We start from the raw sequence: 14,240 nt of genomic DNA on the forward strand, positions 1-14,240 counted from the left end.
AACCTAGATAGCATGTTAAAAAGCAGAGACATTACTTTGCCAACAAAGGTCCATCTAGTCAAGGCTATGGTTTTTCCAGTAGTCATGTATGGATGTGAGAGTTGGATGGTGAAGAAAGCTGAGCACCGAAGAATTGATGCTTTTGAACTGTGGTGTTGGAGAAGACTCTTGAGAGTCCCTTGGCCTTCAAGGAGATCCAACCAGTTCATCCTAAAAGAGATCAGTCCTGGGTGTTCATTGGAAGGACTGATGCTGAAGCTGAAACTCCAATACTTTAGCCACCTCATATGAAGAGTTGACTCATTGGAAAAGACTCTAATGCTTGGAAGGATTGAGGGCAGGCAGAGAAGAGGACGAAAGCGGATGATTTGGTTGGACGGCATCACCGACTTGATGGACATGGGTTAGGGTGGACTCCGGGAGTTGGTGATGGACAGGGAGGCCTGACATGCTGCAATTCATGGGGTTGCAAAGAGTCGGACACGACTGAGTGACTGAACTGAACTGAATATAGGAAATAGATCATGGTTCTTGGGCAAAGATAAAGCAGATAAGGTAGAACACAAGAGTAGTTTTGATACATGAATTAGAGATACAGAGAGGACTTGATGATAAATTAGATATGTGTTGGGAGACAAAAAGGAAGTGTTGAAAACGCCTAAGTTTTTGATCTGAACAACTGAGAGGACGTTGGTTGTGTCTTTTTCCAAGATAGGAGAGATAAGGGGAAGAACAGGTTGGAGGGAGGAGTCAAGAGCTCTGTTTCAGACATGCTAAGTTTGAGATCTATTGAAGATGCCAGGTAAGCAGTTGGTTGTATAAATCTGGAACGCAGGGGAGAGTACATCACATGCATAGAAAATACCCACTCCAGGCATAGATGGGGGAACAACAACTGTGATAAGTGCAGCTGAGAGATAAGCTCAAATCTTGCCAAAAACTACCCATAAGATAGTGAGCTCTAGAAGCCAAAAGACATATCTTACTTATCTCTATCTCTCCAGTACCTGGTGCCTGGTAGGAGCTCAGAAGTATTTGTGGAATTATAATTCTCATAAATCTACTAATGTACTCTGAACCCCCACATAGTTGGCTAAAACAAACTTTCAGCATGGCCTGCTCAGCTCAGCATTTATTTGCAAATAGCTATTACAAACTGTTTGCCAAACTCCATACAAGTCATATCACTCATATCATAAGGCCAACACTATTATCCTTCTTTATAGGTAAGGAAACTGGAGCTCAGAAGTTAAGCAACTTACTCAAGGCCCTTAGCAGCCAAGCCAGAGTTTGAACTCAGACTCCAAAACCCTTATTCTTAACCTCTAAGCTTCCCTGGTGGCTCAGATGGTAAAGAATCTGCCTGTAGTGTGGAAGACCTGGGTTCAATCCCTGGATCAGCAAGAGAATGGCAATCCACTTCAATAGTCTTGCCTGGAGAACTCCATGAACACAGGAGCCTTGTGGACTACAGTCCATGGGGTCGCAAAGAGTCGGATGTCACTGAGTGACTAACACTTTCACTTTCAAAGGGAAGGATAGGGTCCTGACAAGCAGCCTTTGTTGAACCATATACTGCTGTGAAATAAATCGGGAAGAGTGAGAGAAACACAGTCAATACCCAGAGCCTTCTAAGAAAGTGGTAAAGCCCTGCTGTCATGGAGACCTCAGGCTACCTACAGGGTTGTAAGATCTCCAAAGTTCCCAAGCTGAAGGGTCACATTCATTCATGTGCTTAGTCACTCAATCGTGTCTGACTCTTTGTGACCCCACGGACTGTAGCCTGCCAGGTTCCTTTGTCCATGGGGATTCTCCAGACAAGAATACTAGAGTGGGTTGCCATGCCCTCCTCCAGGGGATCTTCCTAACCCAGGGATTGAGATCCAGACATTGGGTCTCCCACATTGCAGGCAGATTCTTTACTGTCTGAGCCACCAGGGAAGGGTCACAGAAGGGTTTTCTCTCTAGGAGAAGAAGTACATGTGCTCTGAGAACTTGCTATTTCCCCCAAGGCAGGAGGAATGAAGGATGGGAAAAGTGGAGGTAAAAGCACTTCCTGGTGCTTCAGAGGCAACACTAACTGTGACAGACCCTGCCCAATACTTACCCAAACCCCTTTCCTCTTCTTGCTCACAAGACAAGACATGGTTCCCAGCCTCACCTACAATTAGGTGTGGCCATGGGACTACGATCTAACTAAAGAAATGTGAGCAGAAGTAATGCGTGCCTCTTCCAAGCTTAGCCCATAAAATCATCCCATGAGTGACCTTCCCTCTTTTTCCCCTTCACCAGCTGCATACCAATTCCCAGGGCACCTTGAAAGTATTATTTGAAGATGGAAGAGCCACCACCAGCCTAATTATTTGAATAGAAGCAAAACAACTGGTCAACCTGAGCACTAGTCCTATAATGTTACAAGGGAAATCAATAAACTTCTTATTTGGGAAGTCTACTTTTTATTAAGGCATAGACTGGTCTGATTACAAAATCAATCCATAGTGATAGCCAAGGAATTGGTGAATGAAAGCAGGAAAAAGGTTTCAAGATCATTCCAACTTTTATATCTTACAAATGAGGACGCTGATGCAAGGCTCACAGAGACAACATCACTTCCTCAAGTTCATAGCCAGCTAGTGGCATTGTCTGGATCTTTTTGACCTGTGGTAAGGGCACTTTTTACCACACCAAGTGGCTTCCGTGAGTCTTAGAGCTAGATAGCACCTACTCAGAATAGCCTCTCATCATTAACTGGGCACAGAGGCAGCCAGGAAAATCCATTGGCTAGAAACTCTTTCTACCTCACTCTGGATAGAATGGCTGGACGCCCTCAGCAAAGCAGTATACTTACCGGGTGACTTCCATGAGTGTACTGACCTGTTCCACCTGCTCACCAACACTGCATATGTGGCTTCCTGTCTCACATCACCCTCTCTTTGCTAACGCTTTCTAGGATTATCTCCTAAGTAAACTCTTTGTACTCAAAGGTCTTCTGTTTGGGGGTCTTATGGAGAACTTTCCTAAGACATAAATAAAGCATTTTTCAAATGAGAAACTGTGGTAGTCTCCTTTTAGCTTTAGGGGATCAGGAATGAAAGTTGAAGAGAAGGAAGTCTTCTACATTTCTGCATGAAATAGAGATTTCTGGTGGGTGGCACCTTAGAGATAACAGGAGATGGCTTTCTGGGCCAGATTGCATGGGGGCAGGACATCTCGTCAACCAAGAACCTCCTTACCTTCTATATCAGAGTGGGCTGCTCCATCTTCATACTGGGCTACATCCTTGAGAATCTGCGTCATGTTTCGGGAGAACGTGCTGAGGTCCCTGACCGTCCGGAGTCTGTAGTGGAACTGGCCCGTGGCCATGGCCTTCAGGGTCTTCTCGGACGCCCCCTGCATCCCCACAGAGACGATCCTCACCCCATCTTTGCGCAGCGCTTTGGCAGCCTCTGCCACAGCATCTTCGGACTCGGCAGAAGCCAGGACAACCAGGATCGGGGGAAACTGTTTCCTGTCCCTCCCGTTTGAGAAGTAGGCCCTGTGCACCTCCTGGAGAGCGTTCCCAATCCGCAGGGAGCCCCCCAGGAATTCAAAGTTCTTCTTAAGGTGGTTCAACATGGGGCTCCTGCTCTTGAAGGTGCTGAGCAGGAACTCTCTGTGGAGCCCATCGCTGTACTGGGCCAGGCCTACGTGGTACTTGTCAGCCTCTATGGGGAGGCTGCTGATCATCTTGTTGATGAACGTCTTCACAAATGGGAAGGACTTAATTCCCAGGTGGTCGGAGCTGTCTACCAGAAACACCACATCAGCATACTCAGGGCCTGGCTCTATCAAAATAAGATGACAACAAACCCAAATGAGGTGATGGTTTAGCCTTGATATTTTAACCACATCTCCTTTGAGATTATGTCCTAGTGTTGAGGGTGACTCAGAATCCCAAGGAAAGTGTCTTCTGGAGGTCAACAGAGGAAACTGTACTTGTTTATGCTAAAATGTCAAACAAGAGGACTTCTGTAATGTTAACAACAGATTTTTCTTTCTCAACTCTGTGCCAAAGGCAACCAACTGATATTTTTTTTCATTTTTTGGTTGTGGAACCCCAAACAACCTGATATTGTACTATAAGAATAAACAATGTGATACCAGAAAGTCGCCAAGTGGCCTGTGGATTAAAAGCAACTTTTATAACAGTATCAAGCAAAGAAGCAGCTATCTGGGACTGGAGATCATAGAGGCAGATCTGAAACAGGAGCTTGATTGAGGGGAGGCAGAGGAAGAGAAGCAGGGTGTGGCTTGATTTGAGGAGACTCTGGTGCATCCCTTATACCAGAGCATCCCTCTTTGGGTCAAGAAAGAGAGCTTAGTGGTAAAGAATCCACCTGCCAATGTAGGAAACACAGTTTCATCCCCTGCTTAGTGGTAAAGAATCCGCTTGCCAATTCAGGAAATACAAGTTCATTCCCTGGGTTGGGAAGATCCTTTGGAGAAGGAAATGGCGACCCACTCCAGTATTTTCACCTGGGAAATCCCATGAACAGAGGAGCCTGGCTGGCTGTGGTCCATGGGGTCACAAAATAGTTGGACATGATTTAGTGACTAACAACAGTCAGTTATCAGCTACATACCTTTCCCCAAGAATTGGAGAGAAGGATCAGAGGATTACAGGCATAACCTCCTGGGTAAGGTGGTTCTGGGAAAGCCAAGGGCAATTCTCCTGAGAAAGTGAGGTACTGCTGTGAGCCATTGTAGGCAATATTCACAGCAACTAGGAGTGGGGGAGTGTATGTGTACCTCATAAAGAGAGTCTGGACAACGGAAAGCACTCCAAGTGTTGACTCTTGCAGAAACGGTCCGTCACCTCCACCCTCTCAATTAGTGATCTGCTTGTAAGTGTTTTAGCAGGATATTTCTTTAAAAATGACCCAGATATTAGGAAATCTGAGGGTAGCACAGTGCAGAGTTAAAAATATTTCTTTGAATGATGTTTTTATAAATACAAGAAATCTAGCTCTCATATTCTACATATATGTGGAATATGAAAGCTTTTATATTAATTATTATATACATATAATTTCCTCTGTAGGGTTCCTTTTTTCCCTTTTCTTTCATTTATTAAAGTCAAGTTCCAAACTGACCTACAAAACAAATGGGCTGACTCTATTCATAGATGGAGAAGGAAATGGCACCCCACTCCAGTACTCTTGCCTAGTAAATCCCATGGATGGAGGAGCCTGGTAGGCTGCAGTCCATGGGGTCGCTAAGAGTCAGACACAACTGAGCGACTTCATTTTCACTTTTCACTTTCATGCACTGGAGGAGGAAATGGCAACCCACTCCAGTGTTCTTGCCTGGAGAATCCCAGGGACAGAGGAGCCTGGTGGGCTGCCGTCTATGAGGTCACACAGAGTCGGACACGACTGAAGCAACTTAGCAGCAGCAGCAGCAGCAGCTATTCATAGAGACATGGAACATCAGGACTTCAGAAAATCAAAGAATAATTGAAGTTTTTCTGGCCAGGTGTAGCATAATTCATGATTTTTACAACTAGCATTCTGTCATCTTTGAAAGCTTCAGTATGCTTGACATTGTATATCACCAACTACAAATAAATTCTGTTTACTTTGATTTTTCAGTAAAGAAATACATCCCGTGTTTCTATTTATTAAAATAAAGATTTGTTGAAACATAAAAATATTTATTTTCCTAATAATAATAAACATAAAATATACTGGTACCTGGGCTCTGATATGTCAGTGTTTCAGTCCAGAAGATCGGAACAAATATAATTAGCAGGATCTTCATTTTATTAGTGAAGTTTTCTTGCTTTTATTCTGTAAAAAAAAAAAATGTTATTTACAATATGAAAAATATCATTGTTTAACAAGAAATAACTACTGAGAAAATTGAGTTAGAACAAAAGACACTGTAAACACTGTATTTGTCAAGCAGTGTCAGGTGTATTTAAAACATTCAACACGTGAAAAGTGTTAGTTGCTCAGTCATATCTGACTCTTTGCAGCCCCATGGACTATAGCCTGCCACCCTCCTCTGTCCATGGGATTTCCCAGGCAAGAATACTGGAGTGGGTTGCCATTTCTTCCTCCAGGGGATCTTCCCGACCCAGGGATCGAACCCGAGTCTCTTGTCTTCTGCATTGGCAGGCAGATTCCAAGTCTCCATTGCAGGCAGATTCTTTACCATCTGAACTACGAGGAAAGTATTCATCAAGTGTTTGAGTGTTTGTTGAAAATATCTGTGTGTGTGTGCATTTGCTCAGTCGGGTCCAACTCTTTGCGACCCCATGGACTGTAGCCCACAGGGCTCCTCTGTCCATGGAATTCTCCAGGCAAGAATACCAGAGTGAGTAGCCATTAACTTCTCCAGGGCATCTTCCCGACCCACGGATCGAACCTGTGTCTCCTGCATTGCAGGAAGAGTCTTTACCATCTGGGCCACCAGGGGAGCCCATTTGTTGAAAATAGATAATGCTAATGTTTGCTGTGTTCTTACCATGGCTCAGATATTTTTCTTAGTGCTCTTTAAGCATCATATTATTTAATCCTCACAACTATCTTACTGAGGTACAACTACTATATCCACATGACAAATAAGGAAATAGGCACAGGTGGCTTGGTACTGATAAGTGGTGAATCCAGCATCCTAACCCAGACAGGTGATCACGGAGCCCAAACTTTAACCACTGTTCTATAAGCTTTATACAAAATCTATGATCTCGCAGAATTTATGAAGTCACTATTCTTGATTATCCATTTTCATGTCAACAATAACTATTGTATATGTTCACAACTTGGCTCAAAAATCCAACAGCTACCCACATTTCTTTCTTCATTAAACCCTTGTGAAAATTGTTCTGTCATTTCTGGTTATACTCAATTTTGTAAATTACTTTAACTTCAGTATTTCTCTTCATGAGCTCACAATCAGTTAGAAATATTCTTCATGGGAAATTATAATCTTACAGAAACTCCACCAAGTCAAAGTTGTTTTGATTAATAGGGAAATACATAAAATAACCAATACTCAAGAATAGAGATGGCTTTAATGAAATACCTAAAGTATAAGGGCTGTATTTTATTCTAGAGTTGACCTTTCAGCAGTTATTTTGAAATTGCTAATCATGTAGGAAGACTGAGGGAATCACTGGAAACTAGATTTGGAAGTCACCCTATAGATCATTTAGACTAAACCTTATTTTGCCAAAGAGGAAATCAAGGCTCCCTGGTAGTTAGTGGCTGAATCATGTCATCGCTGACTTTCAAATCTGTAGTCATCATATTCTAACATATCATATATTTTACTTATTAATCAATTTTATTTTTTAAGATATAATTCACATTCTATACAATTTGCCCTTTAAAGTGGACAATTCAATGTGTTTTAGCTTATTAGCAGGATTTGCATCAATTATCACTAATTCCAGGACATTTTAATGACACAAATATGACACCCCATACCCATCAGCAGTTACTAATTCTCCCCTTCCCAAAGTTCCTGGTAACTACTGATCTGCTTTCTTCCCTACAGATTTACCTATTCTAGACATTAATATAAATGGAACCATATAACATGTGGCCTTTTGTGTTTGGATTCTTTAACACAATGCTTTCAAGATTTATCCATGTTGTGACATTGCTTTTATGTTTGAGTAGTATGAGATGGTTGAAAGGCATCACCAACTCAATGGACTTCAGTTTGAGCAAACTCCAGGAGATAGTAAAGGATAGGGAAGCCTGGCTGCCCAGAGGCACACCAAATCCACAGACATCTCAAAACTCAATACTAGACACTCCATTGCACTCTAGAGAGAAGAAATCCAGCTCCACCCACCAGAACACCGACACAAGCTCCCCCAACCAGGAAACCTTGACAAGCCACCCGTCCAACCCCACCCACAGTGAGGAACCTCCACAACAAAGAGAAACTTCAAACTACCAGAATACAGAAAGGCCACGCCTAACATAGCAATCTAAACAAGATGAAAAGGCAGAGAAATACTCAGCAAGTAAAGGAAAATGAGAAATGCCCACCAAACCAAACAAAAGAGGAGGAGATAGGGAATCTATCTGAAAAAGAATTTAGAATAATGATAATAAAAATGATCCAAAATCTTGAAAACAAAATGGAGTTACAGATAAATAGCCTGGAGACAAGGATTGAGAAGATGCAAGAAATGTTTATCAAGGACCTAGAAGAAATAAAAAGGAGTCAATATATAATGAATAATGAAATAAAGGAGATAAAAGACACTCTGGAGGGAACCAACAGTAGAATAACGGAGGCAGAAGATAGGATAAGTGAGGTAGAAGATAGAATGGTGGAAATAAACGAAGCAGAGAGGAAAAAAGAAAAAAGAATCAAAAGAAATGAGGAAAACCTCAGGGACCTCTGGGACAATATGAAACGCCCCAACATTCGAATCATAGGAGTCCCAGAAGAAGAAGATAAAAGGAAAGGCCATGAAAAAATACTCGAGGAGATAATAGTTGAAAATTTCCCTAAAATGAGAAAGGAAATAGTCACAGAAGTCCAAGAAACCCAGAGAGTCCCAAACAGGTTAAACCCAAGGCGAAACACCCCAAGACACATATTAATCAAATTAACAAAGATCAAACACAAAGAACAAATATTAAAAGCAGCAAGGGAAAAACAACAAATAACACACAAGGGGATCCCCATAAGGATAACAGCTGATCTTTCAATAGAAACTCTTCAGGCTAGAAGGGAATGGCAGGACATACTTAAAGTAATGAAAGAGAATAATCTACAACCCAGATTACTGTACCCAGCAAGGATCTCATTCAGATATGAAGGAGAATTCAAAAGCTTTACAGACAAGCAAGAGCTGAGGGAATTCAGCACCACCAAACCAGCTCTCCAACAAATGCTAAAGGATCTTCTCTAAACAGGAAACACAGAAAGATGTTTAAACACAAACTCAAAGCAGCAAAGTAAATGGTAACGGGACCATACTTATCAGTAATAACCTTAAATGTAAATGGGTTGAATGCCCCAACCAAAAGACATAGACTGGCTGAATGGATACAAAAACAAGTCCCCTATATATGCTGTCTACAAGAGACCCACCTCAAAACTAGGGACACATACAGACTGAAAGTGAAGGGACGGAAAAACATATTCATGCAAACGGAGACCAAAAGAAAGCAGGAGTCGCAATACTCATTTCAGATAAAATAGACTTTAAAATAAAGGCTGTGAAAAGGGACAAAGAAGGACACTACATAATGATCAAAGGATCAATCCAAGAAGAAGATGTAACAATTATAAATATATATACACCCAACATAGGAGCACCACAATATATAAGGCAAATACTAACAAGTATGAAAGGGGAAATTAACAATAACACAATAATAGTGAGAGACTTTAATACTCCACTCACACATATGGATAGATCAACTAAACAGAAAATTAACAAGGAAACACAAACTTTAAATGATACAATAGACAAATCAGATTTAATTGATATTTACAGGACTTTCCACCCCAAAACAATCAATTTCACCTTTTTCTCAAGTGCACACGGAACTTTCTCCAGGATAGATCACATCCTGGGCCATAAATCTAGCCTTGGTAAATTCCAAAAAATTGAAATCAACCCAGCCATCTTCTCTGACCACAATGCAGTAAGATTAGACCTCAATTACAGGAAAAAAGCTATTAAAAATTCCAACATATGGATGCTAAACAACACGCTTCTGAATAACCAACAAATCACAGAATAAATCAAAAAAGAAATCAAAATATGCATAGAAATGAATGAAAATGAAAACACAGCAGCCCAAAACCTATGGGACACTGTAAAAGCAATGCTAAGGGGAAGGTTCATAGCAATACAGGCGTATCTCAAGAAAGAAGAAAAAAATCAAATAAATAAACTAACTCTACACCTAAAGCAACTAGAGAAGGAAGAAATGAAGAACCCCAGGGTTAGTAGAAGGAAAGAAATCTTAAAAATTAGGGCAGAAATAAATGCAAAAGAAACAAAAGAGACCATAGCAAAAATCAACAAAACTAAAAGCTGGTTTTTCGAGAAGATAAACAAAATTGACAAGCTGTTAGCCAGACTCATCAAGAAACAAAGGGAGAAGAATCAGATCAACAAAATTAGAAATGAAAATGAAGAGATCACAACAGACTACACAGAAATACAAAAGATCATAAGAGACTACTACCAACAGCTATATGCCAATAAAATGGACAACTTGGAAGAAATGGACAAATTCTTAGAAAAGTATAACTTTCCAAAACTGAACCAGGAAGAAATAGAAGATCTTAACAGACCCATCACAAGCACAGAAATCGAAACTGTAATCAGAAATCTTCCAGCAAACAAAAGCCCAGGACCAGACGGCTTCACAGCTGAATTCTACCAAAAATTTAGAGAAGAGCTAACACCTATCCTACTCAAACTCTTCCAGAAAATTGCAGAAGATGGTAAACTTCCAAACTCATTCTATGAGGCCACCATCACCCTAATTCCAAAACCAGACAAAGATGCCACAAAAAAAGAAAACTACAGGCCAATATCACTGATGAACATAGATGCAAAAATCCTTAATAAAATTCTAGCAAACAGAATCCAACATCATATTAAAAAGATCATACATCATGACCAAGAGGGCTTTATCCCAGGAATGCAAGGTTTCTTTAACATCCGCAAATGAATCAATGTAACACACCACATTAACAAATTGAAAGATAAAAACCATATGATTATCTCAATAGATGCAGAAAAAGCCTTTGACAAAATTCAACATCCATTTATGATAAAAACCCTCCAGAAAGCAGGAATAGAAGGAACATACCTCAACATAATAAAAGCTATATATGACAAACCCACAGCAAACATTATCCTCAATGGTGAAAAATTAAAAGCATTTCCCCTAAAGTCAGGAACAAGGCAAGGATGCCCACTTTCGCCACTACTATTCAACATAGTTTTGGAAGTTTTAGCCACAGCAATCAGAGCGGAAAAAGAAATAAAAGGAATCCAGATAGGAAAAGAAGAAGTAAAACTCTCACTGTTTGCAGATGACATGATCCTCTCCATAGAAAACCCTGAAGAGTCTACCAGAAAATTACTAGAGCTAATCAATGAATATAGTAAAGTTGCAGGATATAAAGTTAACACACAGAAATCCCTTGCATTCCTATACTCCAATAATGAGAAAACAGAAAGAGAAATTAAGGAAACAATACCATTCACCATTGCAACAAAAAGAATAAAATACTTAGGAATATATCTACCTAAAGAAACAAAAGACTTATATATAGAAAACTATAAAACACTGATGAAAGAAATCAAAGAGAACACAAACAGATGGAGAAATATACCGTGTTCATGGATTGGAAGAATTAATATAGTGAAAATGAGTATACTACCCAAAGCAATCTATAGATTCAATGCAATCCCTATCAAGCTACCAACGGTATTTTTCACAGAACTAGAACAAATCATTTCACAATTTGTATGGAAATATAAGAAACCTCGAATAGCCAAAGCAATCTTGAGAAAGAAGAATGGAACTGGAGGAATCAACCTGCCTGACTTCAGGCTCTACTACAAAGCCACAGTCATCAAGACAGTATGGTACTGGCACAAAGATAGAAATACAGATCAATGGAACAAAATAAAAAGCCCAGAGATAAACCCACGCACATATGGACACCTTATCTTTGACAAAGGAGGCAAGAATATACAATGGAGAAAAGACAATCTCTTTAACAAGTGGTGCTGGGAAAACTGGTCAACCACTTGTAAAAGAATGAAACTAGAACACTTCCTAACACCATACACAAAAATAAACTCAAAATGGATTAAAGATCTAAACGTAAGACCAGAAACTATAAAACTCCTAGAGGAAAACATAGGCAAAACACTCTCCGACATAAATCACAGCAGGATCCTCCATGACCCACCTACCATAATATTGGAAACAAAAGCAAAAATAAACAAATGGGACCTAATTAAAATTAAAAGCTTTTGCACAACAAAGGAAACTATAAGCAAGGTGAAAAGACAGCCTTCAGAATGGGAGAAAACAATAGCAAACGAAGCAAAAGACAAACAATTAATCTCAAAAATATACCAGCAACTCCTGCAGCTGAATTCCAGAAAAAGAAACGACCCAATCAAGAAATGGGCCAAAGAACTAAACAGACATTTCTCCAAAGACGACATACAGATGGCTAACAAACACATGAAAAGATGCTCAACATCACTCATTATCAGAGAAATGCAAATCAAAACCACAATGAGGTACCATTTCACACCAGTGAGAATGGCTGCTATCCAAAAGTCTACAAGCAATAAATGCTGGAGAGGGTGTGGAGAAAAGGGAACCCTCTTACACTGTTGGTGGGAATGCAAACTAGTACAGCCACTATGGAGAACAGTGTGGAGATTCCTTAAAAAACTGGGACTAGAACTGCCATATGACCCAGCAATCCCACTGCTTGGCATACACAACGAGGAAACCAGAATTGAAAGAGACACGTGTACCCCAATGTTCATCGCAGCACTGTTTACAATAGCCAGGACATGGAAGCAACCTAGATGTCCATCAGCAGACGAATGGATAAGGAAGCTGTGGTACATATACACAATGGAATATTACTCAGCCATTAAAAAAATACATTTGAATCGGTTCTATTGAGATGGATGAAACTGGAGCCCATTATACAGAGTGAAGTAAGCCAGAAAGAAAAACACCAATACAGTATACTAATGCATATATATGGAATTTGAAAGATGGTAACGATAACCCTATATGCGAGACAGAATAAGAGACACAGATGCATAGAACAGTCTTATGGACTCTGAGGGTGAAGGTGAGGGTGGGACGTTCTGGGACAATAGTATTGAAACATGTATATTATCATATGTGAAATAGAACACCATTCCATGTTTGATGCATGAGACAAAGGCTCAGGGCTGGGGCAATGGGATGACCCGGAGGGATGGGATGGGGAGGGAGGAGGGAGGGGGGTTCAGAATGGGGAACACATGTAGACCCATGGGTGATTCATGTCAATGTATGGCAAAAACTACTACAATATTGTAAAGTAATTAGCCCCCAACTAAAATAAATAAATTTATTAAAAATAAATAGATAAATAAAGGATAGGGAAGCCTGGAGTGCTGCAGTTCATGGGGCTGCAAAGAACCAGACATGACTTAGCAACTGAAGAACAGCAATATTCTACTGTATGGATATACAACGTATAAACAATCTATTCACCAGTTGTTGGATATTTGGATTGTCCTACTTCTGGCTATTATGAGTAATGCTGCTATGAATATTCATGTACAAATTTTTATGTGGATATATGTTTTCATTTCTCTTGGTAGACACCTAGAAGAATTTTTGATCTTATGCCAGCTTCATGTGTAACATTTTTAGAAACTGCCAAATTGTTTTCCAAAGTGGCTGCCTCATTTTATACTTCTACCAGCAGATATAAAGGTCCCAATTTCTCCACATTCTCACTAACACTTGTTATTGTATATCCTTTTAAGAAAATTACACTCAAAGGAGAACTCTCTGAAAATAAAAATTATTAATATGCTAATGGCTCTAATGAAAAAAGTAGACAGCATGCAAGAACAGATGGGTGATGCAAGCAACAAATTCAAGAGATTAGAAACTCTGTAACAGAAGTGAAGAATGTCTTTGATGGACTCATTAGTAGACTGGACTTAAGCTAAGGAAAGAATCTCTGAGTTTGAGGATTTATCAGTAGAAACTTCCAAAACTGAAAAGCAAAGAAAAAAGTGGACCGTTACATGTAAGAACTAGGGGACAACTATTAAAAGTATAATATATGTGTAGTGGAAATACCAGCAGGAGAAGAAAGGAGCAGAAGTACTTGAAACAGTAATGACTGAGAATTTCCCACAAGTTAATGTCAGACACCAAACTACAGATCCGGGAAGCTCAAACAACATCAAAAAGGATAACTGCCAAAAACAAACAAAAAACAAACGCATCATCTATAGAGGAGCAAAAATTACATCTGAATTCTCAGTAATCACACAAACAAGATGAGGTTGGCGCAGACTATTTTGTTTATTCATTTTTTTCTGTGCTGGGTTTTCATTGCATTGTACAAGCTCTTTGCTGAGGCACACAGGCTTCTCTTGTTTTGGAGCGTGGGCTCTAGAGTGCACAGGCTCAGTAACGGGTGCATGGACTTAGTCT

At 40.1% G+C, this 14,240-nt stretch overlaps 1 protein-coding gene across 1 annotated transcript in view; it reads right to left on the reverse strand.

The window, feature by feature from the left end:
- Positions 1 to 14,240, reverse strand: part of COL6A5 (collagen type VI alpha 5 chain) — a 177,390-nt gene that overhangs the window by 127,961 nt on the left and 35,189 nt on the right. The window contains exons 2-3 of the mRNA XM_081573212.1: positions 5,733 to 5,828; positions 3,234 to 3,824 (exon numbers count right to left, since the gene is read on the reverse strand). Coding sequence (XP_081429338.1) covers positions 3,234 to 3,824; positions 5,733 to 5,799 — 658 coding nt within the window. The 5' untranslated portion in view covers positions 5,800 to 5,828. The remainder of the gene's footprint in view (positions 1 to 3,233; positions 3,825 to 5,732; positions 5,829 to 14,240) is intronic.

The sequence above is a fragment of the Giraffa tippelskirchi genome, chromosome 2, assembly GCF_054371585.1.
Source record: "Giraffa tippelskirchi isolate mGirTip1 chromosome 2, T2T-mGirTip1v1.2.pri, whole genome shotgun sequence".
Classification (NCBI taxonomy): Eukaryota; Metazoa; Chordata; class Mammalia; order Artiodactyla; family Giraffidae; genus Giraffa; species Giraffa tippelskirchi.